Source organism: Hyla sarda, unplaced genomic scaffold (genome assembly GCF_029499605.1).
Source record: "Hyla sarda isolate aHylSar1 unplaced genomic scaffold, aHylSar1.hap1 scaffold_1130, whole genome shotgun sequence".
NCBI classification, from domain to species: domain Eukaryota; kingdom Metazoa; phylum Chordata; class Amphibia; order Anura; family Hylidae; genus Hyla; species Hyla sarda.
Window position 1 is genome coordinate 76,596 of NW_026607751.1, and position 25,678 is coordinate 102,273.

The 25,678-nt window shown below is 52.8% G+C and overlaps 1 protein-coding gene across 1 annotated transcript in view; it reads right to left on the bottom strand.

The window, feature by feature from the left end:
* The window catches only part of PARP10 (poly(ADP-ribose) polymerase family member 10), a gene marked incomplete at its 5' end in the record, with an annotated part of 43,760 nt that overhangs the window by 1,818 nt on the left and 16,264 nt on the right, over positions 1-25,678 (bottom strand). Inside the window, 7 exon segments of the mRNA XM_056551631.1 lie at positions 1,782-1,956; positions 3,775-4,631; positions 8,948-9,059; positions 9,140-9,352; positions 19,430-19,851; positions 20,234-20,473; positions 20,550-20,789. Coding sequence (XP_056407606.1) covers positions 1,782-1,956; positions 3,775-4,631; positions 8,948-9,059; positions 9,140-9,352; positions 19,430-19,851; positions 20,234-20,473; positions 20,550-20,789 — 2,259 coding nt within the window.

Genomic DNA, 25,678 nt, shown 5'->3' on the forward strand with positions numbered 1-25,678 from the left:
CCTACGCGTTTCGCCACAAGATGATGGGGGTTCATCAGGGAGTGAGAGGACTCCACAATACATACAGATTACAGATTGTTAGTAAAACAAAACACATACAAAAGTAATAACAATAGATAGTAACGGTATTAGTGTAATGGAGGAGGATATAATGGAGGAGGATATAATGGAGGAGGAGGAGGATATGGAGGAGATGATGGAGGAGAGGAGGAGGATATGATGGAGGACAGGAGGAAAATATGATGGAGGAGAGGAGGAGGAGGAGGAGGATATGATGGAGGAGAGGAGGAGATGATGGAGGAGGAGGAGGAGGATATGATGGAGGAGAGGAGGATATGATGGAGGAGAGGAGGAGATGATGCAGGAGAGAAGGAGGATATGGAGGAGAGGAGGAGGATATGATGGAGGAGAGGAGGAAAATATGATGGAGGAGAGGATATGGAGGAGGATATGGAGGCGGAGGATATGGAGGAGGATATGATGGAGGAGAGGAGGAGGAGGAGGAGGATATGATGGAGGAGAGGAGGATATGATGGAGGAGAGGAGGAGGAGGAGGAGGATATGATGGAGGAGAGGAGGAGATGATGCAGGAGAGAAGGAGGATATGGAGGAGAGGAGGATATGATGGAGGAGAGGAGGAGGAGGATATGATGGAGGAGAGGAGGAGGAGGATATGATGGAGGAGAGGAGGAGATGATGCAGGAGAGAAGGAGGATATGGAGGAGAGGAGGATATGATGGAGGAGAGGAGGAGGAGGAGATGATGGAGGAGAGGAGGAGATGATGGAGGAGAGGAGAATATGATGGAGGAGAGGAGAATATGATGGAGGAGAGGAGGATATGATGGAGGAGAGGAGGAGATGATGCAGGAGAGAAGGGGGATATGGAGGAGAGGAGGAGGAGATGATGGAGGAGAGGAGGAGGAGGAGATGATGGAGGAGAGGAGGAGGAGGATATGGAGGAGAGGAGGAGGAGGATATGATTGAGGAGAGGAGGAGGAGAGGAGGAGGAGGATATGGAGGAGATGATGGAGGAGAGGAGGAGGTGGATATGGAGGCGGAGGATATGATGGAGGAGAGGAGGAGGATATAATGGAGGAGAAGGAGGAGGATATGATGGAGGAGAGGAGGAGGAGGATATGATGGAGGAGAGGAGGAGGATATGGAGGAGGATATGATGGAGGAGAGGAGGAGGAGGATATGATGGAGGAGAGGAGGAGGGAGGATATGATGGAGAAGAGGAGGAGGAGGAGGATATGGAGGAGAGGAGGATATGATGGAGGGGAGGAGGAGGAGGATATGATGGAGGAGAGGAGGAGGAGGATATGATGGAGAAGAGGAGGAGGAGGATATGATGGAGGAGAGGAGGAGGATATGATGGAGGAGGAGATGATGGAGGAGAGGAGGAGATGATGGAGGAGAGGAGGAGGAGGATATGATGGAGGAGAGGAGGAGGAGATGATGGAGGAGATGATGCAGGATAGAAGGAGGATATGGAGGAGAGGAGGAGGAGGAGATGATATAGGAGAGGAGGAGATGATGGAGGAGATGATGGAGGAGAGGAGGAGGACATGATGGAGGAGAGGAGGAGGATATAATGGAGGAGAGGAGGAGGATATGGAGGAGGAGGGAGGAGGAGGCTATGGAGGAGGATATAATGGAGGAGAGGAGGAGGACATGATGGAGGAGAGGAGGAGGCATCATGGAGCAGATATACCGGAGGACAGCCTGACAACCTTTATAAAGGGATTATTCATGTTTTGGATCTATAGATATTTCTTACCGTTCTTTCCGCAGAAGCTGCGATTGAATCCTCTGTGACAGATCTCCTTGGCGCCATTTTCTGTGGTTCCATGGTACAGAGTGCGCTCAATAGACATCCCAGGGTATTGTCCCAGCATGCTTTGCTTTTTTAGCTGGTATTGTTTATAAAGTAAAGTATTCTGCACCTTCTGCACCTGAACAAGGAGATATAGGTGGTCAGTACAGAAAGGGAGGAGGGGACGGGGGTCTAAAGAGAACACGAGGGGTCTACAGAGAACACGAGGGGGTCTAAAGAGAACACAAGGGGTCTACAGACAACACGAGGGGGTCTACAGAGAACACGAGGGGGTCTACAGAGAACACGAGGGGGTCTACAGAGAACACGAGGGGGTCTACAGACAACACGAGGGGGTCTACAGACAACACGAGGGGGTCTACAGACAACACGAGGGGGTCTACAGACAACACGAGGGGGTCTACAGACAACACGAGGGGGTCTACAGACAACACGAGGGGGTCTACAGAGAACACGAGGGGGTCTACAGAGAACACGAGGGGTCTACAGAGAACACGAGGGGTCTACAGACAACACGAGGGGGTCTACAGAGAACACGAGGGGGTCTACAGACAACACGAGGGGTCTACAGAGAACACGAGGGGTCTACAGAGAACACGAGGGGGTCTACAGACAACACGAGGGGGTCTACAGACAACACGAGGGGGTCTACAGAGAACACGAGGGGTCTACAGACAACACGAGGGGGGTCTACAGAGAACACGAGGGGGTCTACAGAGAACACGAGGGGGGTCTACAGAGAACACGAGGGGGTCTACAGAGAACACGAGGGGGTCTACAGAGAACACGGGGGGGTCTACAAAGAACACGGAGGGTCTACAGAGAACACGAGGGGTCTACAGACAACACGAGGGGGTCTACAGAGAACACGAGGGGTCTACAGAGAACACGAGGGGTCTACAGAGAACACGAGGGGTCTACAGAGAACACGAGGGGTCTACAGAGAACGAGGGGTCTACAGAGAACGAGGGGTCTACAGAGAGCAGCCTGGAGGGGACATGGTGGTCTTACAGGAGGGGTCTACAGACAGCAGCCTGGAGGGGACATGGTGGTCTTACAGGGGGGGGGGGGGGGTCTACAGACAGCAGCCTGGAGGGGACATGGTGGTCTTACAGGGGGGTCTACAGACAGCAGCCTGGAGGGGACATGGTGGTCTTAAAGGGGGGTCTACAGACAGCAGCCTGGAGGGGACATGGTGGTCTTACAGGGGGGTCTACAGACAGCAGCCTGGAGGGGACATGGTGGTCTTACAGGGGGGTCTACAGAGAGCAGCCTGGAGGGGACATGGTGGTCTTACAGGGGGGTCTACAGACAGCAGACTGGAGGGGACATGGTGGTCTTACAGGGGGGTCTACAGACAGCAGACTGGAGGGGACATGGTGGTCTTACAGGGGGGGGGGGTCTACAGACAGCAGCCTGGAGGGGACATGGCGGTCTTACAGGGGGGTCTACAGACAGGAGACTGGAGGGGACATGGTGGTCTTACAGGGGAGGGGGGGGTCTACAGACAGCAGCCTGGAGGGGACATGGTGGTCTTACAGAGGGGTCTACAGACAGCAGCCTGGAGGGGCCATGGTGGTCTTACAGGGGGGAGGGTCTACAGAAAGCAGCCTGGAGGGGACATGGTGGTCTTACAGGGGGGTCTACAGACAGCAGACTGGAGGGGACATGGTGGTCTTACAGGAGGGGTCTACAGACAGCAGCCTGGAGGGGACATGGTGGTCTTACAGGGGGGTCTACAGACAGCAGACTGGAGGGGACATGGTGGTCTTACAGGGGGGGGGGGGTCTATAGACAGCAGCCTGGAGGGGCCATGGTGGTCTTACAGGGGGGTCTACAGACAGCAGCCTGAAGGGGACATGGCGGTCTTACAGACATTAGGCACAATTGTTGGGACGCCATTTTCTCCAGTATACTTTCATGGCACGGGGGTTACCTGGAGCACTTGGGTGACAGGTCTCAGGTTGTGTAAGGTGCTGAGGAAAGGCTCCAGCACTCTGTTGTACTCCTCTGATGTCTCGGACACTGGGATGAGTCCAGCCTGAGACCTCCAGCCTGTATGGACGGCGCTCAGGATCTGGGACAGTTCCTCCTTACATTTCAGGGGGTTTTGTAAGAATCCGTGTATTTGTGTCTGGCCGTCAGACTCGGCGATCGTCACCTTGTGTTTCCTCTCCAGAGCAGACAGGATCTCTGCTTTGTCCTGGAAACCTTCTACCCCATCCAGAGTTACTGAGCAGAGTCTCGCTGTCATTGCCTTCCTTAGGGCCGCACAGGCCACCACCAGGCTGGTCTCATCCCCTGCTAGGACTTTTATATGAGCAGTGTCTAAAGCTTTGCCCATCTCATCTCTAGAAACATCACTGTCCTCTAGTCTAGGAGAAATCTCATCAAAGGCCCAAGGACTTCTCAAAGACATTTCCAGAGCCATCTGTAAAGGTTCTTCTGCCTCCTCCAAGACTTGATCTCTAAGAGACAGTTCTAGAGCCTTCTGTAAGTCCTGGTCCTCGTCTCGTGTGTCCTGGGAGTCCATGGACATCTGGATGGCGAGGAGCAGTTGAGCTTCTTCATCCAGTTGCAGATCTTTGTATTCATCTTTGGACATCTTACAGGCCTGCTCCAGCTCCTCATCCCCAGAGGGGCCCTCATCGGGGCCCTTGGCAGATGCATCTGTATACAGATCTAGCTCCTCATCTTGTTTTATGTGACTTTCGATGGTTGTGGCCGGATGTTCCTCTTTGTCTTCTTCACTCTGTGAATTCTTCAGAAGAGAAGCAAACACCTTTATATCCTCTGGAGGAAAAAAAAATAAAATAAAATGGAAGAATTCATGGTCATCAGTAAACAAATGAGTCTAGACCAGAGTTTATCCCAAGAAGACAAGTGTAGGGCTAGGTAGAGAACGAGTACAAGAGCAGCTGTCTAAAGTGTATAGTGGCCTCCAGATGGATGATGTCAGGGAGGAGAGAGGGGTCGGGGGTCCATCACAGTCTGGGGTCATGAAGGGTGGGGTCCATCACAGCCCGGGGCCATGAGGGGTGGGGTCCATCACAGCCCGGGGCCATGAGGGGTGGGGTCCATCACAGCCCGGGGCCATGAGGGGTGGGGTCCATCACAGACCGGGGACATGAAGGGTGGGGTCCATCACAGACCGGGGCCATGAAGGGTGGGGTCCATCACAGACCGGGGCCATAAGGGGTGGGGTCCATCACAGACCGGGGCCATGAAGGGTGGGGTCCATCACAGACCGGGGCCATTAGGGGTGGGGTCCATCACAGCCCGGGGCCATGATGGGTAGGGTCCATCACAGCCCGGGGCCATGAAGGGTGGGGTCCATCACAGCCCGGCGCCATGAAGGGTGGGGTCCATCACAGCCAGGGGCCCTGAGGGGTGGGGTCCATTACAGCCCGGGGCCATGAGGGGTGGGGTCCATCACAGACCGGGGCCATGAAGGATGGGGTCCATCACAGACCGGGGCCATGAAGGGTGGGGTCCATCACAGACCGGGGCCATAAGGAGTGGGGTCCATCACAGACCAGGGCCATGAGGGGTGTAGTCCATCACAGCCCGGGGCCATGAAGGGTGGTGTCCATCACATCCCGGGGCCATGAAGGGTGGGGTCCATCACAGCCCGGCGCCATGAAGGGTGGGATCCATCACAGCCCGGTGCCATGAAGGGTGGGGACCATCACAGCCTGGGGCCATGAAGGGTGGGGTCCATCACAGCTCGGCGCCATGAAGGGTGGGGTCCATCACAGCCCGGCACCATGAAGGGTGGGGACCATCACAGCCTGGGGCCATGAAGGGTGGGGACCATCACAGCCTGGGGCCATGAAGGGTGGGGTCCAACACAGCCTGGGGCCATGAAGGGTGAGGTCCATCGCAACCTGGGGCCATCACAGCCTGGGGCCATGAAGGGTGGGGACCATCACAGCCTGGGGCCATGAAGGGTGGGGTCCAACACAGCCTGGGGCCATGAAGGGTGAGGTCCATCGCAACCTGGGGCCATCACAGCCTGGAGCCATGAAGGGTGGGGTCCATCACAGTCGGGGGCCATGAGGGGTGGGGTCCATCACAGCCCGGGGCCATGAAGGGTGGGGCCATGAGGGGTGGGGTCCATCACAGCCCGGTGCCATGAAGGGTGGGGGCCATGAGGGGTGGGGTCCATCACAATCGGGGGCCATGAGGGGTGGGGACCATCACAGCCCGGGGCCATGAAGGGTGGGGTCCAACACAGCCCGTGGCCATGAAGGGTGGGGTCCATCACAGCCTGGGGCCATGAGGGGTGGGGTCCATCACAGACCGGGGCCATGAGGGGTGGAGTCCATCACCGACCGGGCCATCACAGCCCGGGGCCATGAAGGGTGGGGTCCATCACAGCCCGGGGCCATGAAGGGTGGGGTCCATCACAACCCAACGCCATGAAGGGTGGGGTCCATCACAGCCCGGGGCCATGAAGGGTGGGGTCCATCACAGCCCGGCGCCATGAAGGGTGGGGTCCATCACAGCCCGGCGCCACGAAGGGTGGGGTCCATCACAGCCCGGCGCCATGAAGGGTGGGGGCCATGAGGAGTGTGGTCCATCATAGTCGGGGGCCATGAGGGGTGGGGACCCTCACAGCCTGGGACCATGAAGGGTGGGGTCCATCACAGCCCGGGGCCATGAAGGGTGGGGTCCATCACCGCCTGGGGCCATCACAGCCCGGCGCCATGAAGGGTGGGGGCCCATGAGGGGTGGGGTCCATCATAGTCGGGGGCCATGAGGGGTCGGGACCATCACAGCCCGGGGCCATGAAGGGTGGGGTCCATCACAGCCCGGGGCCATGAAGGGTGGGGTCCATCACAGCCTGGGGCCATCACAGCGTGGGGCCATGAGGGTTTGGGTTCATCACAGCCTGGGGCCATGAAGGGTGGGGGCCATCACAGCCTGGGGCCATGAAGGGTGGGGGCCATCACAGCCCGGGGCCATGAGGGGTGGGGTCCATCACAGCCCGGGGACATGAAGGGTGGGGTCCATCACAGCCCAGGGCCATGAAGGGTGGGGTCCATCACAGCCCGGGGCCATGAAGGGTGGGGTCCATGAGGGGTTGGGTCCATCACAGCACGGGGCCATCACAGCACGGGGCCATCACAGCACGGGGCCATCACAGCACGGGGCCATCACAGCCCGGGGGAATGAAGGGTGTGGTCCATCACAGACTGGAGCCATAAGGGGAGGGTGCATTACAGCCAGCGACCTCCAGAACGATGATGTCGTGGAAAGAAGGGTTGGGGGGCCCCATCACAGCCTGGGCCCAGAGGAGGAAGCCCCATCACAGCCTGGGGCCAGAGGAGGAGCACATCATAGCCCAGGGACAGAGGAAGAGCACCATCATAGCCCAGGGACAGAGGAGGAGCCCCATCATAGCCCAGGGACAGAGGAGGAGCACCATCATAGCCCAGGGACAGAGGAGGAGCACCATCATAGCCCAGGGACAGAGGGGGAGCACCATCATAGCCCAGGGACAGAGGGGGAGCCCCATCATAGCCCAGGGACAGAGGAGGAGCCCCATCATAGCCCAGGGACAGAGGAGGAGCCCCATCATAGCCCAGGGACAGAGGAGGAGCCCCATCATAGCCCAGGGACAGAGGGGGAGCACCATCATAGCCCAGGGACAGAGGGGGAGCACCATCATAGCCCAGGGACAGAGGAGGAGCACCATCATAGCCCAGGGACAGAGGAGGAGCACCATCATAGCCCAGGGACAGCGGGGGAGAACCATCATAGCCCAGGGACAGAGGGGGAGCACCATCATAGCCCAGGGACAGAGGGGGAGCACCATCATAGCCCAGGGACAGAGGAGGAGCACCATCATAGCCCAGGGACAGAGGAGGAGCACCATCATAGCCCAGGGACAGAGGAGGAGCCCCATCATAGCCCAGGGACAGAGGGGGAGCCCCATCATAGCCCAGGGACAGAGGAGGAGCCCCATCATAGCCCAGGGACAGAGGGGGAGCCCCATCATAGCCCAGGAACAGAGGAGGAGCCCCATCATAGCCCAGGGACAGAGGAGGAGCCCCATCATAGCCCAGGGACAGAGGGGGAGCACCATCATAGCCCAGGGACAGAGGGGGAGCACCATCATAGCCCAGGGACAGAGGAGGAGCACCATCATAGCCCAGGGACAGAGGAGGAGCACCATCATAGCCCAGGGACAGAGGGGGAGCACCATCATAGCCCAGGGACAGAGGGGGAGCACCATCATAGCCCAGGGACAGAGGGGGAGCACCATCATAGCCCAGGGACAGAGGGGGAGCACCATCATAGCCCAGGGACAGAGGAGGAGCCCCATCATAGCCCAGGGACAGAGGGGGAGCCCCATCATAGCCCAGGGACAGAGGGGGAGCCCCATCATAGCCCAGGGACAGAGGGGGAGCCCCATCATAGCCCAGGGACAGAGGGGGAGCCCCATCATAGCCCAGGGACAGAGGGGGAGCCCCATCATAGCCCAGGGACAGAGGGGGAGCCCCATCATAGCCCAGGGACAGAGGAGGAGCACCATCATAGCCCAGGGACAGAGGGGGAGCACCATCATAGCCCAGGGACAGAGGGGGAGCACCATCATAGCCCAGGGACAGAGGGGGAGCACCATCATAGCCCAGGGACAGAGGAGGAGCACCATCATAGCCCAGAGACTGAGGGGGAGCACCATCATAGCCCAGGGACAGAGGGGGAGCACCATCATAGCCCAGGGACAGAGGAGGAGCACCATCATAGCCCAGGGACAGAGGAGGAGCACATCATAGCCGAGGGACAGAGGAGGAGCACATCATAGCCCAGGGACAGAGGAGGAGCACATCATAGCCCAGGGACAGAGGAGGAGCACCATCATAGCCCAGGGACTGAGGGGGAGCACCATCATAGCCCAGGGACAGAGGAGAAGCACATCATAGCCCAGGGACAGAGGGGGATCCCCATCATAGACCAGGGACAGAGGGGGAGCACATCATAGCCCAGGGACAGAGGAGGAGCACATCATAGCCCAGGGACAGAGGGGGAGCCCCATCATAGCCCAGGGACAGAGGAGGAGCACATCATAGCCCTCTCTTACCATACATCACGAGGCTCACCTATGTCTGCAGGATGTTGGGCTGCGGCCTCAGACAAATCCTCAGCCATGAAGAACTGGACAGAAGAGGAGTCAGTGTCAGGAATAGGTACAAAGCTCCAGGGGTCCGCAGGCTGCAGGAGACAGAACAACATGGAGGATGAGATTTGTGCTCCTTAGTACTATGTGATGAGGGGCCGGTCATCATCCTCACCTTACAGCCCACCGCTCGCCAGCTCAGACGGGACGTGTCAATGATGCACTGGTACTGCTGCTCTGTCTCCAGCACCATCCGCTGACCCTCATCCTCCAGGAGGAATAGTGAGACCCCCGCATACTGGAACGTCACCGTACGAGATGACAGAGAGGACACAATGTGAAGAAGAAGCTCAACCGCCGTCTTACAAGAGACTGCATCTCCCGAAACCTGGACGAGACCGAACCAATAAGTATAAAGACAGCTGGAAGGCAAAGTGAGAGACCCCATAACTGAGGACCAGGATATACATAGATCTACCAGTCCTATCACATGAGACCCCATAACTGAGGACCAGGATACACATAGACCTACCAGTCCTATCACATGAGACCCCATAACTGAGGACCAGGATATACATAGACCTACCAGTCCTATCACATGAGACCCCATAACTGAGGACCAGGATATACATAGACCTACCAGTCCTATCACATGAGACCCCATAACTGAGGACAGGATACACATAGACCTACCAGTCCTATCACATGAGACCCCATAACTGAGGACCAGGATATACATAGACCTACCAGTCCTATCACATGAGACCCCATAACTGAGGACCAGGATACACATAGACCTACCAGTCCTATCACATGAGACCCCATAACTGAGGACAGGATATACATAGACCTACCAGTCCTATCACATGAGACCCCATAACTGAGGACCAGGATATACATAGACCTACCAGTCCTATCACATGAGACCCCATAACTGAGGACCAGGATACACATAGACCTACCAGTCCTATCACATGAGACCCCATAACTGAGGACCAGGATACACATAGACCTACCAGTCCTATCACATGAGACCCCATAACTGAGGACCAGGATACACATAGACCTACCAGTCCTATCACATGAGACCCCATAACTGAGGACCAGGATATACATAGACCTACCAGTCCTATCACATGAGACCCCATAACTGAGGACCAGGATACACATAGACCTACCAGTCCTATCACATGAGACCCCATAACTGAGGACCAGGATACACATAGACCTACCAGTCCTATCACATGAGACCCCATAACTGAGGACCAGGATACACATAGACCTACCAGTCCTATCACATGAGACCCCATAACTGAGGACCAGGATATACATAGACCTACCAGTCCTATCACATGAGACCCCATAACTGAGGACAGGATATACATAGACCTACCAGTCCTATCACATGAGACCCCCTAACTGAGGACAGGACACACATAGACCTACCAGTCCTATCACATGAGACCCCATAACTGAGGACAGGATACACATAGACCTACCAGTCCTATCACATGAGACCCCATAACTGAGGACCAGGACACACATAGACCTACCAGTCCTATCACATGAGACCCCATAACTGAGGACCAGGATACACATAGACCTACCAGTCCTATCACATGAGACCCCATAACTGAGGACCAGGATATACATAGACCTACCAGTCCTATCACATGAGACCCCATAACTGAGGACCAGGATATACATAGACCTACCAGTCCTATCACATGAGACCCCATAACTGAGGACCAGGATATACATAGACCTACCAGTCCTATCACATGAGACCCCATAACTGAGGACCAGGACACACATAGACCTACCAGTCCTATCACATGAGACCCCATAACTGAGGACCAGGATACACATAGACCTACCAGTCCTATCACATGAGACCCCATAACTGAGGACCAGGATACACATAGACCTACCAGTCCTATCACATGAGACCCCATAACTGAGGACAGGATACACATAGACCTACCAGTCCTATCACATGAGACCCCATAACTGAGGACAGGATACACATAGACCTACCAGTCCTATCACATGAGACCCCATAACTGAGGACCAGGATATACATAGACCTACCAGTCCTATCACATGAGACCCCATAACTGAGGACCAGGATACACATAGACCTACCAGTCCTATCACATGAGACCCCATAACTGAGGACCAGGATATACATAGACCTACCAGTCCTATCACATGAGACCCCATAACTGAGGACCAGGATATACATAGACCTACCAGTCCCATCACATGAGACCCCATAACTGAGGACCAGGATACACATAGACCTACCAGTCCTATCACATGAGACCCCATAACTGAGGACAGGATATACATAGACCTACCAGTCCTATCACATGAGACCCCATAACTGAGGACCAGGATATACATAGACCTACCAGTCCTATCACATGAGACCCCATAACTGAGGACCAGGATACACATAGACCTACCAGTCCTATCACATGAGACCCCATAACTGAGGACCAGGATACACATAGACCTACCAGTCCTATCACATGAGACCCCATAACTGAGGACCAGGATACACATAGACCTACCAGTCCTATCACATGAGACCCCATAACTGAGGACCAGGATACACATAGACCTACCAGTCCTATCACATGAGACCCCATAACTGAGGACAGGATATACATAGACCTACCAGTCCTATCACATGAGACCCCCTAACTGAGGACCAGGACACACATAGACCTACCAGTCCTATCACATGAGACCCCATAACTGAGGACCAGGATACACATAGACCTACCAGTCCTATCACATGAGACCCCATAACTGAGGACCAGGATATACATAGACCTACCAGTCCTATCACATGAGACCCCATAACTGAGGACCAGGATATACATAGACCTACCAGTCCTATCACATGAGACCCCATAACTGAGGACCAGGATATACATAGACCTACCAGTCCTATCACATGAGACCCCATAACTGAGGACCAGGATATACATAGACCTACCAGTCCTATCACATGAGACCCCATAACTGAGGACCAGGATATACATAGACCTACCAGTCCTATCACATGAGACCCCATAACTGAGGACCAGGATATACATAGACCTACCAGTCCTATCACATGAGACCCCATAACTGAGGACCAGGATATACATAGACCTACCAGTCCTATCACATGAGACCCCATAACTGAGGACCAGGATACACATAGACCTACCAGTCCTATCACATGAGACCCCATAACTGAGGACCAGGATACACATAGACTTACCAGTCCTATCACATGAGACCCCATAACTGAGGACAGGATACACATAGACCTACCAGTCCTATCACATGAGACCCCATAACTGAGGACCAGGATATACATAGACCTACCAGTCCTATCACATGAGACCCCATAACTGAGGACCAGGATACACATAGACCTACCAGTCCTATCACATGAGACCCCATAACTGAGGACCAGGATACACATAGACCTACCAGTCCTATCACATGAGACCCCATAACTGAGGACCAGGATACACATAGACCTACCAGTCCTATCACATGAGACCCCATAACTGAGGACAGGATACACATAGACCTACCAGTCCTATCACATGAGACCCCATAACTGAGGACAGGATACACATAGACCTACCAGTCCTATCACATGAGACCCCATAACTGAGGACCAGGATATACATAGACCTACCAGTCCTATCACATGAGACCCCATAACTGAGGACCAGGATACACATAGACCTACCAGTCCTATCACATGAGACCCCATAACTGAGGACCAGGATATACATAGACCTACCAGTCCTATCACATGAGACCCCATAACTGAGGACCAGGATATACATAGACCTACCAGTCCCATCACATGAGACCCCATAACTGAGGACCAGGATACACATAGACCTACCAGTCCTATCACATGAGACCCCATAACTGAGGACAGGATATACATAGACCTACCAGTCCTATCACATGAGACCCCATAACTGAGGACCAGGATATACATAGACCTACCAGTCCTATCACATGAGACCCCATAACTGAGGACCAGGATACACATAGACCTACCAGTCCTATCACATGAGACCCCATAACTGAGGACAGGATATACATAGACCTACCAGTCCTATCACATGAGACCCCATAACTGAGGACCAGGATATACATAGACCTACCAGTCCTATCACATGAGACCCCATAACTGAGGACCAGGATATACATAGACCTACCAGTCCTATCACATGAGACCCCATAACTGAGGACCAGGATACACATAGACCTACCAGTCCTATCACATGAGACCCCATAACTGAGGACCAGGATACACATAGACCTACCAGTCCTATCACATGAGACCCCATAACTGAGGACAGGATATACATAGACCTACCAGTCCTATCACATGAGACCCCCTAACTGAGGACCAGGACACACATAGACCTACCAGTCCTATCACATGAGACCCCATAACTGAGGACCAGGATACACATAGACCTACCAGTCCTATCACATGAGACCCCATAACTGAGGACCAGGATATACATAGACCTACCAGTCCTATCACATGAGACCCCATAACTGAGGACCAGGATATACATAGACCTACCAGTCCTATCACATGAGACCCCATAACTGAGGACCAGGATATACATAGACCTACCAGTCCTATCACATGAGACCCCATAACTGAGGACCAGGATATACATAGACCTACCAGTCCTATCACATGAGACCCCATAACTGAGGACCAGGATACACATAGACCTACCAGTCCTATCACATGAGACCCCATAACTGAGGACCAGGATACACATAGACCTTACCAGTCCTATCACATGAGACCCCATAACTGAGGACCAGGATATACATAGACCTACCAGTCCTATCACATGAGACCCCATAACTGAGGACCAGGATACACATAGACCTACCAGTCCTATCACATGAGACCCCATAACTGAGGACAGGATATACATAGACCTACCAGTCCTATCACATGAGACCCCATAACTGAGGACAGGATACACATAGACCTACCAGTCCTATCACATGAGACCCCATAACTGAGGACCAGGATATACATAGACCTACCAGTCCTATCACATGAGACCCCATAACTGAGGACCAGGATATACATAGACCTACCAGTCCTATCACATGAGACCCCATAACTGAGGACCAGGATATACATAGACCTACCAGTCCTATCACATGAGACCCCATAACTGAGGACCAGGATATACATAGACCTACCAGTCCTATCACATGAGACCCCATAACTGAGGACCAGGATACACATAGACCTACCAGTCCTATCACATGAGACCCCATAACTGAGGACCAGGATATACATAGACCTACCAGTCCTATCACATGAGACCCCATAACTGAGGACCAGGATACACATAGACCTACCAGTCCTATCACATGAGACCCCATAACTGAGGACCAGGATACACATAGACCTACCAGTCCTATCACATGAGACCCCATAACTGAGGACCAGGATATACATAGACCTACCAGTCCTATCACATGAGACCCCATAACTGAGGACCAGGATACACATAGACCTACCAGTCCTATCACATGAGACCCCATAACTGAGGACCAGGATATACATAGACCTACCAGTCCTATCACATGAGACCCCATAACTGAGGACCAGGATATACATAGACCTACCAGTCCTATCACATGAGACCCCCTAACTGAGGACCAGGACACAGACCCCATAACTGAGGACCAGGATACACATAGACCTACCAGTCCTATCACATGAGACCCCATAACTGAGGACCAGGATATACATAGACCTACCAGTCCTATCACATGAGACCCCATAACTGAGGACAGGATATACATAGACCTACCAGTCCTATCACATGAGACCCCCTAACTGAGGACCAGGATACACATAGACCTACCAGTCCTATCACATGAGACCCCATAACTGAGGACAGGATATACATAGACCTACCAGTCCTATCACATGAGACCCCATAACTGAGGACCAGGATACACATAGACCTACCAGTCCTATCACATGAGACCCCATAACTGAGGACCAGGATATACATAGACCTACCAGTCCTATCACATGAGACCCCATAACTGAGGACCAGGATATACATAGACCTACCAGTCCTATCACATGAGACCCCCTAACTGAGGACCAGGACACACATAGACCTACCAGTCCTATCACATGAGACCCCATAACTGAGGACAGGATATACATAGACCTACCAGTCCTATCACATGAGACCCCATAACTGAGGACCAGGATACACATAGACCTACCAGTCCTATCACATGAGACCCCATAACTGAGGACAGGATATACATAGACCTACCAGTCCTATCACATGAGACCCCATAACTGAGGACCAGGATATACATAGACCTACCAGTCCTATCACATGAGACCCCATAACTGAGGACCAGGATACACATAGACCTACCAGTCCTATCACATGAGACCCCATAACTGAGGACCAGGATACACATAGACCTACCAGTCCTATCACATGAGACCCCATAACTGAGGACCAGGATATACATAGACCTACCAGTCCTATCACATGAGACCCCATAACTGAGGACCAGGATATACATAGACCTACCAGTCCTATCACATGAGACCCCATAACTGAGGACCAGGATACACATAGACCTACCAGTCCTATCACATGAGACCCCATAACTGAGGACCAGGATACACATAGACCTACCAGTCCTATCACATGAGACCCCATAACTGAGGACCAGGATACACATAGACCTACCAGTCCTATCACATGAGACCCCATAACTGAGGACCAGGATATACATAGACCTACCAGTCCTATCACATGAGACCCCATAACTGAGGACCAGGATATACATAGACCTACCAGTCCTATCACATGAGACCCCATAACTGAGGACCAGGATATACATAGACCTACCAGTCCTATCACATGAGACCCCATAACTGAGGACCAGGATACACATAGACCTACCAGTCCTATCACATGAGACCCCATAACTGAGGACAGGATATACATAGACCTACCAGTCCTATCACATGAGACCTCATAACTGAGGACCAGGATACACATAGACCTACCAGTCCTATCACATGAGACCCCATAACTGAGGACAGGATATACATAGACCTACCAGTCCTATCACATGAGACCTCATAACTGAGGACCAGGATACACATAGACCTACCAGTCCTATCACATGAGACCCCATAACTGAGGACCAGGATACACATAGACCTACCAGTCCTATCACATGAGACCCCATAACTGAGGACAGGATACACATAGACCTACCAGTCCTATCACATGAGACCCCATAACTGAGGACAGGATATACATAGACCTACCAGTCCTATCACATGAGACCCCATAACTGAGGACCAGGACACACATAGACCTACCAGTCCTATCACATGAGACCCCATAACTGAGGACAGGATATACATAGACCTACCAGTCCTATCACATGAGACCCCATAACTGAGGACCAGGATATACATAGACCTACCAGTCCTATCACATGAGACCCCATAACTGAGGACCAGGATATACATAGACCTACCAGTCCTATCACATGAGACCCCATAACTGAGGACCAGGATATACATAGACCTACCAGTCCTATCACATGAGACCCCATAACTGAGGACCAGGATATACATAGACCTACCAGTCCTATCACATGAGACCCCATAACTGAGGACCAGGATATACATAGACCTACCAGTCCTATCACATGAGACCCCCTAACTGAGGACCAGGATATACATAGACCTACCAGTCCTATCACATGAGACCCCATAACTGAGGACAGGATATACATAGACCTACCAGTCCTATCACATGAGACCCCATAACTGAGGACCAGGACACACATAGACCTACCAGTCCTATCACATGAGACCCCATAACTGAGGACAGGATATACATAGACCTACCAGTCCTATCACATGAGACCCCATAACTGAGGACCAGGATATACATAGACCTACCAGTCCTATCACATGAGACCCCATAACTGAGGACCAGGACACACATAGACCTACCAGTCCTATCACATGAGACCCCATAACTGAGGACCAGGATATACATAGACCTACCAGTCCTATCACATGAGACCCCATAACTGAGGACCAGGACACACATAGACCTACCAGTCCTATCACATGAGAGACCCCATAACTGAGGACAGGATATACATAGACCTACCAGTCCTATCACATGAGACCCCATAACTGAGGACCAGGATACACATAGACCTACCAGTCCTATCACATGAGACCCCATAACTGAGGACCAGGATATACATAGACCTACCAGTCCTATCACATGAGACCCCATAACTGAGGACAGGATATACATAGACCTACCAGTCCTATCACATGAGACCCCATAACTGAGGACCAGGATATACATAGACCTACCAGTCCTATCACATGAGACCCCATAACTGAGGACCAGGATACACATAGACCTACCAGTCCTATCACATGAGACCCCATAACTGAGGACCAGGATATACATAGACCTACCAGTCCTATCACATGAGACCCCATAACTGAGGACAGGATACACATAGACCTACCAGTCCTATCACATGAGACCCCATAACTGAGGACCAGGATATACATAGACCTACCAGTCCTATCACATGAGACCCCATAACTGAGGACCAGGATATACATAGACCTACCAGTCCTTTCACATGAGACCCCATAACTGAGGACCAGGATATACATAGACCTACCAGTCCTATCACATGAGACCCCATAACTGAGGACCAGGATATACATAGACCTACCAGTCCTATCACATGAGACCCCATAACTGAGGACCAGGATACACATAGACCTACCAGTCCTATCACATGAGACCCCATAACTGAGGACAGGATACACATAGACCTACCAGTCCTATCACATGAGACCCCATAACTGAGGACCAGGATACATATAGACCTACCAGTCCTATCACATGAGACCCCATAACTGAGGACCAGGATACACATAGACCTACCAGTCCTATCACATGAGACCCCATAACTGAGGACCAGGATACACATAGACCTACCAATCCTATCACATGAGACCCCATAACTGAGGACCAGGATATACATAGACCTACCAGTCCTATCACATGAGACCCCATAACTGAGGACCAGGATATACATAGACCTACCAGTCCTATCACATGAGACCCCATAACTGAGGACCAGGATACACATAGACCTACCAGTCCTATCACATGAGACCCCATAACTGAGGACAGGATACACATAGACCTACCAGTCCTATCACATGAGACCCCATAACTGAGGACCAGGATACATATAGACCTACCAGTCCTATCACATGAGACCCCATAACTGAGGACCAGGATACACATAGACCTACCAGTCCTATCACATGAGACCCCATAACTGAGGACCAGGATACACATAGACCTACCAGTCCTATCACATGAGACCCCATAACTGAGGACCAGGACACAGACCCCATAACTGAGGACCAGGACACAGACCCCATAACTGAGGACCAGGATATACATAGACCTACCAGTCCTATCACATGAGAGACCCCATAACTGAGGACAGGATACACATAGACCTACCAGTCCTATCACATGAGACCCCATAACTGAGGACCAGGATATACATAGACCTACCAGTCCCATCACATGAGACCCCATAACTGAGGACCAGGATATACATAGACCTACCAGTCCTATCACATGAGACCCCATAACTGAGGACCAGGATACACATAGACCTACCAGTCCTATCACATGAGACCCCATAACTGAGGACAGGATACACATAGACCTACCAGTCCTATCACATGAGACCCCATAACTGAGGACCAGGATACACATAGACCTACCAGTCCTATCACATGAGACCCCATAACTGAGGACCAGGATACATATAGACCTACCAGTCCTATCACATGAGACCCCATAACTGAGGACAGGATACACATAGACCTACCAGTCCTATCACATGAGACCCCATAACTGAGGACAGGATATACATAGACCTACCAGTCCTATCACATGAGACCCCATAACTGAGGACCAGGATACACATAGACCTACCAGTCCTATCACATGAGACCCCATAACTGAGGACCAGGATATACATAGACCTACCAGTCCTATCACATGAGACCCCATAACTGAGGACCAGGACACAGACCCCATAACTGAGGACCAGGACACAGACCCCATAACTGAGGACCAGGACACAGACCCCATAACTGAGGACCAGGACACAGACCCTATACACATAGACCTACCAGTCCAGACCAGTTATACGGACCTATAATGTCACCAACACTTCTGAACAATGAATAAATACTGTAAAAATAAAGAGAAATAAAGGAGATGTCAGAGAACGCCAGGCTCCGCCCCCAGCTGCTCACCCTAAATCCGCACTTGTCTTGACCCTCCAGAGGGACAATGGTCACCTGGTCCATTCCAGCCAGCAGCTCGTGCTGATATTCCTGCATGAAGCGCAGCTCCGATAAGTCCATTAGAACCTCGTGTTCTTGCACCAATCCTAGTGATGTCTCAATGTCCTGTGCAGACCCCATAGGAGGAGGAGTCACCACGTCACATGTGTTACCAATGGCTGGACCCCAATCCTCACACTGCTCCGCCACGACAGGGTCCCTCAGCGCCTCCTCTGCTCCTGTCTTCTGCCCCCCTGGATCCTCGCTGTGGTTTTCTTCTGGTGGTCCAATCACCTCTGAGCTCGGAGACCCGACCAGGGCTGGATAGTATGAAGAGACAGTCAGCTGGGAGTTGTGCAGCAAATGTGACTGGCTGAGAACCCGCATGGCCACTGAAACACAAAGGTTAACATCACTGAGGGTAAAGCACTATATGGCGGTGCATTGTACAAATATTACTCCCGGAGATTATAGGAACTCCACAGGTTTAGAAATAGGAGCACCGGAGATCAGTGTCATGGCCACCACCAGATAGAATCCAGTATAAAGAATCCAATTGTTCTGCTTAGTGATGGACGGATCAGTTGTCTATTTGTGCTGCTGGGACTGAGTTTTGTAATGTAATGGCCGATCAGGTCTAGGAGTAATATGGGACAGAAGGGAAAGGAGTCCAGAGATATATGAATTCAATGATTTCCTCTAATGACTGACCACTCTACATACTGCCCCTCCGGTAACCTGTAGAGACCCCCAGTACCAATGGCTGGTACTCACCACTGACATCGGTAAAGGACACAACAGCAGCAGAGTTGTTTCTGAGCATCCTCACAGAGTTTACTCTGCCGCCTCCACTCCTCCGACTCTCAAAATACATCTCTAGCAGGTCAGCTGTAATTCCACATCCAATATTCTCCACCAAGACATCAGGGCAGAGTCGGACCCGTTGCACAGTCAGGGAGGATCCATGCATGGGCACAGGCCGCCTCTCAATGCTTTTTACTAAATGGTCAAATTCTAGAAAAAAACAAACATAAAAACATAATCCAGATAGAAAGATAAATCAAGAATCCTGTCAGCAGCTGGCACTCACCTTCATCACTCAGAGGCTGACAGAAGGTGACCAGGGCATTCCTCCGGTCTGAAGAGCGAACTAGGAGGAACTCTGCTCGGCCACTTACATTCTCCACATATATTTCTAACAAAGACTCTTCAGTGTCCGGGTGAAGACCACACAAAGCTACTCTCCCAGAGTCCCATGGAAGTGGACGCCTCACACGGATAGGAAGAGACCCCACACAATGCTTCTCCTTAGATAATACATTCTCTGCATCTGAAAGTACAGCATTCATATAAAACACTGAGAGGCTAGATGTACATCCCGCTACAACTCCCATCAGGCAATTATAATTCTAGAATACTCCATACATAATACACTAAAAACCCCAAAATGACTGAGCAACTGGCAATAACACCATTTTATTACTGTACAACAGGAAGAAGGAGGAGAAGACTGGGGGACAGGAGCAGAAGGAGTAGACTGGGGGACAGCAGCAGGAGGAATAGAGTGGGGGACAGGAGCAGGAGGAGTAGACTGGGGGACAGGAGCAGGAGGAGTAGACTGGGGGACAGGAGCAGAAGGAGTAGACTGGGGGACAGGAGCAGGAGGAGTAGACTGGGGGACAGGAGCAGGAGGAGTAGACTGGGGGACAGGAGCAGGAGGAGTAGAGTGGGGGACAGGAGCAGGAGGAGTAGAGTGGGGGACAGGAGCAGAAGGAGTAGACTGGGGGACAGGAGGAGGAGTAGACTGGGGGACAGGAGGAGGAGTAGACTGAAGGACAGGAGGAGGAGTAGACTGAAGGACAGGAGGAGGAGTAGACTGGGGGACAGGAGGAGGAGTAGACTGAAGGACAGGAGGAGGAGTAGACTGAAGGACAGGAGGAGGAGTAGACTGAAGGACAGGAGGAGGAGTAGACTGAAGGACAGGAGGAGGAGTAGACTGAAGGACAGGAGGAGGAGTAGACTGAAGGACAGGAGGAGGAGTAGGCTGAAGGACAGGAGGAGGAGTAGGCTGAAGGACAGGAGGAGGAGTAGGCTGAAGGACAGGAGGAGGAGTAGGCTGAAGGACAGGAGGAGGAGTAGACTAAAGGACAGGAGGAGGAGTAGGCTGAAGGACAGGAGGAGGAGTAGGCTGAAGGACAGGAGGAGGAGTAGGCTGAAGGACAGGAGGAGAGGACTGCAGGATAGAAAAAGATGATTTAAGTACAGGCTATGGCTGGGTTCACACTACATTCTTTACAGCCCGTATTTAATTCATTTCAATGAGCCGACCGGAGACAAACAATGACTCCAGTCGGCTCATTTTTGCCCTGTATCAGGTTTTCTGACCGGACCTAAAACCGTGGTATGCCATGGTTTTAGGTCCGGTCACAAAACCGGATACAGGGCAAAAATGAGCCGACTGGAGTCACCATTATACTGAGGTCTAGAAAACGCACCTAGAAAAGTATCTGGGAACTTGCCAGGAGCTGTCACGATGCCGGCTGGCAGGAGGTGGATCCTCTGTGCCAGAGAGGGATTGGCGTGGACCGTGCTAGTGGACCGGTTCTAAGTCACTACTGGTTTTCACCAGAGCCCGCCGCAAAGCGGGATGGTCTTGCTGCGGCGGTAGTGACCAGGTCGTATCCACTAGCAACGGCTCAACCTCTCTGACTGCTGAAGATAGGCGCGGTACAAGGGAGTAGACAGAAGCAAGGTCGGACGTAGCAGAAGGTCGGGGCAGGCAGCAAGGATCGTAGTCAGGGGCAACGGCAGGAGGTCTGGAACACAGGCTAGGAACAAACAAGGGAACGCTTTCACTAGGCACAAGGGCAACAAGATCCGGCAAGGGAGTGCAGGGGAAGTGAGGTATAAGTAGGGAGTGCACAGGTGGAAACTAATCAAGGTAATTGGAAGATTGGACCAGGCACCATCATTGGTGCACTGGCCCTTTAAATCGCAGAGACCCGGCGCGCGCGCGCCCTAGGGAGCGGGGCCGCGCCCGCCGGGACAGGACCGACGGAGAGCGAGTCAGGTACGGGAGCCGGGGTGCGCATCGCGAGCGGGCGCCACCCGCATCGCGAATCGCATCCCGGCTGGAGGCGGTACCGCAGCGCACCCGGTCAGGAGATCTGACCGGGGCGCTGCAGCAACGAGGATGAGGCGAGCGCTCCGGGGAGGAACGGGGACCCGGAGCGCTCGGCGTAACAGTACCCCCCCCCTTGGGTCTCCCCCTCTTCTTGGGTCCAAAGAACCTGAGGAACAAAAACTCAATTCTTTCGTGATGAGGTCCGATGCACATTAGGAGGGGTTCCGTGCGGTAACGCACGGCACAGTCCAAACTTTCATTGTTAACACAATTGATGTAGAGGGGTCTGGCGAGACTGGTCACAGGGATGTTGAACCTGTTGATAAGAGAGGCCAAAAAAAAATTTCCTGCAGATCCGGAATCCAAGAAGGCCATAGCAGAGAAGGAGAAGGTAGAAGAAGATATCCGCACAGGCACAGTAAGGCGTGGAGAAGCAGAGTTGACATCAAGGACTGTCTCACCTTTGTGCGGAGTCAGCATGCGTCTTTCCAGGCGGGGAGGACGGATAGGACAATCCTTCAGGAAGTGTTCGGTACCGGCATAGTACAGGCAAAGATTCTCCATGCGGCGTCGTGTCCTCTCTTGAGGTGTCAGGTGAGACCGGTCAACTTGCATAGCCTCCACGGCGGGAGGCACAGGAACGGTTTGCAGAGGACCAGAGGAGAGAGGAGCCGGGGAGAAAAAACGCCTCGTGCGAACAAAGTCCATATCCAGGCGGAGCTCCAGACGCCATCCGGAAAAACGCATGTCAATGCGAGTGGCAAGATGAATGAGTTCATGTAGGTTAGCAGGAGTTTCTCGTGCGGCCAGAACATCTTTAATGTTGCTGGATAGGCCTTTTTTAAAGGTCGCGCAGAGAGCCTCACTATTCCAGGACAACTCGGAAGCAAGAGCACGGAACTGAATGGCGTACTCGCCAACGGAAGAAACACCCTGGGCCAGGTTCAGCAGGGCAGTCTCGGCAGAAGAAGCTCGGGCAGGCTCCTCGAAGACACCACGGACCTCAGCGAAGAAGGACTGGACTGAGACTGTGGCAGGATCATTGTGGTCGCAGAGCGGTGTGGCCCAAGACAAGGCCTTTCCAGAAAGGAGACCACGGCAGAGTCTAGAGTCCCCATCAAATTTGTCCGGCAGGGACAAGCAGGGGTTAGGAGCGGCCGGACGCTGCGGAGGAGTTGCAGGAGCCGGCGGAGGAGATGGTTGTTGCAGTTGCAGCTGCTGTGTCAGTGACAGCAGCTGCTGTAACTGTGACCTCAGTTGCTGTTTCACGGAGGACAAGTATGCCAGCTGGTGATTTTGTTGGGTGATCATCGTGGAAATGTCAGCAAGACTTGACAGCGGCACCTCAGCGGAATCCATGGCCGGATCTACTGTCACGATGCCGGCTGGCAGGAGGTGGATCCTCTGTGCCAGAGAGGGATTGGCGTGGACCGTGCTAGTGGACCGGTTCTAAGTCACTACTGGTTTTCACCAGAGCCCGCCGCAAAGCGGGATGGTCTTGCTGCGGCGGTAGTGACCAGGTCGTATCCACTAGCAACGGCTCAACCTCTCTGACTGCTGAAGATAGGCGCGGTACAAGGGAGTAGACAGAAGCAAGGTCGGACGTAGCAGAAGGTCGGGGCAGGCAGCAAGGATCGTAGTCAGGGGCAACGGCAGGAGGTCTGGAACACAGGCTAGGAACAAACAAGGGAACGCTTTCACTAGGCACAAGGGCAACAAGATCCGGCAAGGGAGTGCAGGGGAAGTGAGGTATAAGTAGGGAGTGCACAGGTGGAAACTAATCAAGGTAATTGGAAGATTGGACCAGGCACCATCATTGGTGCACTGGCCCTTTAAATCGCAGAGACCCGGCGCGCGCGCGCCCTAGGGAGCGGGGCCGCGCCCGCCGGGACAGGACCGACGGAGAGCGAGTCAGGTACGGGAGCCGGGGTGCGCATCGCGAGCGGGCGCCACCCGCATCGCGAATCGCATCCCGGCTGGAGGCGGTACCGCAGCGCACCCGGTCAGGAGATCTGACCGGGGCGCTGCAGCAACGAGGATGAGGCGAGCGCTCCGGGGAGGAACGGGGACCCGGAGCGCTCGGCGTAACAGGAGCTGGTGATTAGACACTTAAAGGGGTACTCTAGTGTAAAAAAAAAATGTTTCTTATCAATTGGTGCCAGAAAGCTGTACAGATTTGTAAATTACTTCTATTAAAAATCTTAATCCTTCCAGGACTTAGCTGCTGTATACTACAGAGGAAATTGTGTAGTTCTTTTCAGTCTCTTGTATGGACAGGCAGACACGCGTCCACTGTCTTGAGGTTCTCCTGTGACTTTGTCTTGTGCCTTCTTGCATATTGTCTGTTACCTGGCAATTGGGCTATCGCACCTTCAAGTACTAAACGGCCTTACTATAAGCCTGTACCTCCGGCCATATTCTCCTGAGTGCTCTACGTATTTGCCTACTCCTCCTACAGTGGTGCCTCCCGGGTGTGGGACATCAAGTATGATAATGATATCTATGAACCACCACCCGGCCCTTTTGCCTTCTATCGGTGTTGCCCAACAAGCTGGGGTAGGTCTTGGTGACTGTACACAATTCCTCCACTTCTCCATTCTTCATCTGATATATAAGCTCCTTGTAAGACATTCCTTCTACTACTATGTCCTCTGGCCAGATTTGGAGTCCCCTGCACCCCACACTAAACCACCCAAAGTCAAACCCCCAAAAACAGCTAAAAATTACTTGGGCACTCCATTCTCCCAAACGTCTGATGTCTCTCTATTGAAATCTCCAGACACTCCTGGACTGTACGCAGGGACGCCTAGAGAGCCCTCTTGATGAGGATGCCACTCTGCCCACCGCAACAAAAGTTATGGCACACGGTCTCCAGGTCCTGACAGCAACCTCTTCAGGAATAGCAGCACCTTGTTGAGTGGCAGGCCGCAGAGCTAGACAATGGCATCCGGCCACAATCAGCTCTAGTCTGACGTACAGAGAAGTGCTGAGCGCTGCACGGCCCGCATGAGCACCCACCTGCTGCGGCCAAACTTCCAGTTCTGTGGCTGCATTTTAGAAAAAGCTGGGCCCGGTTGAGTGGCAGGTCGCAGTGC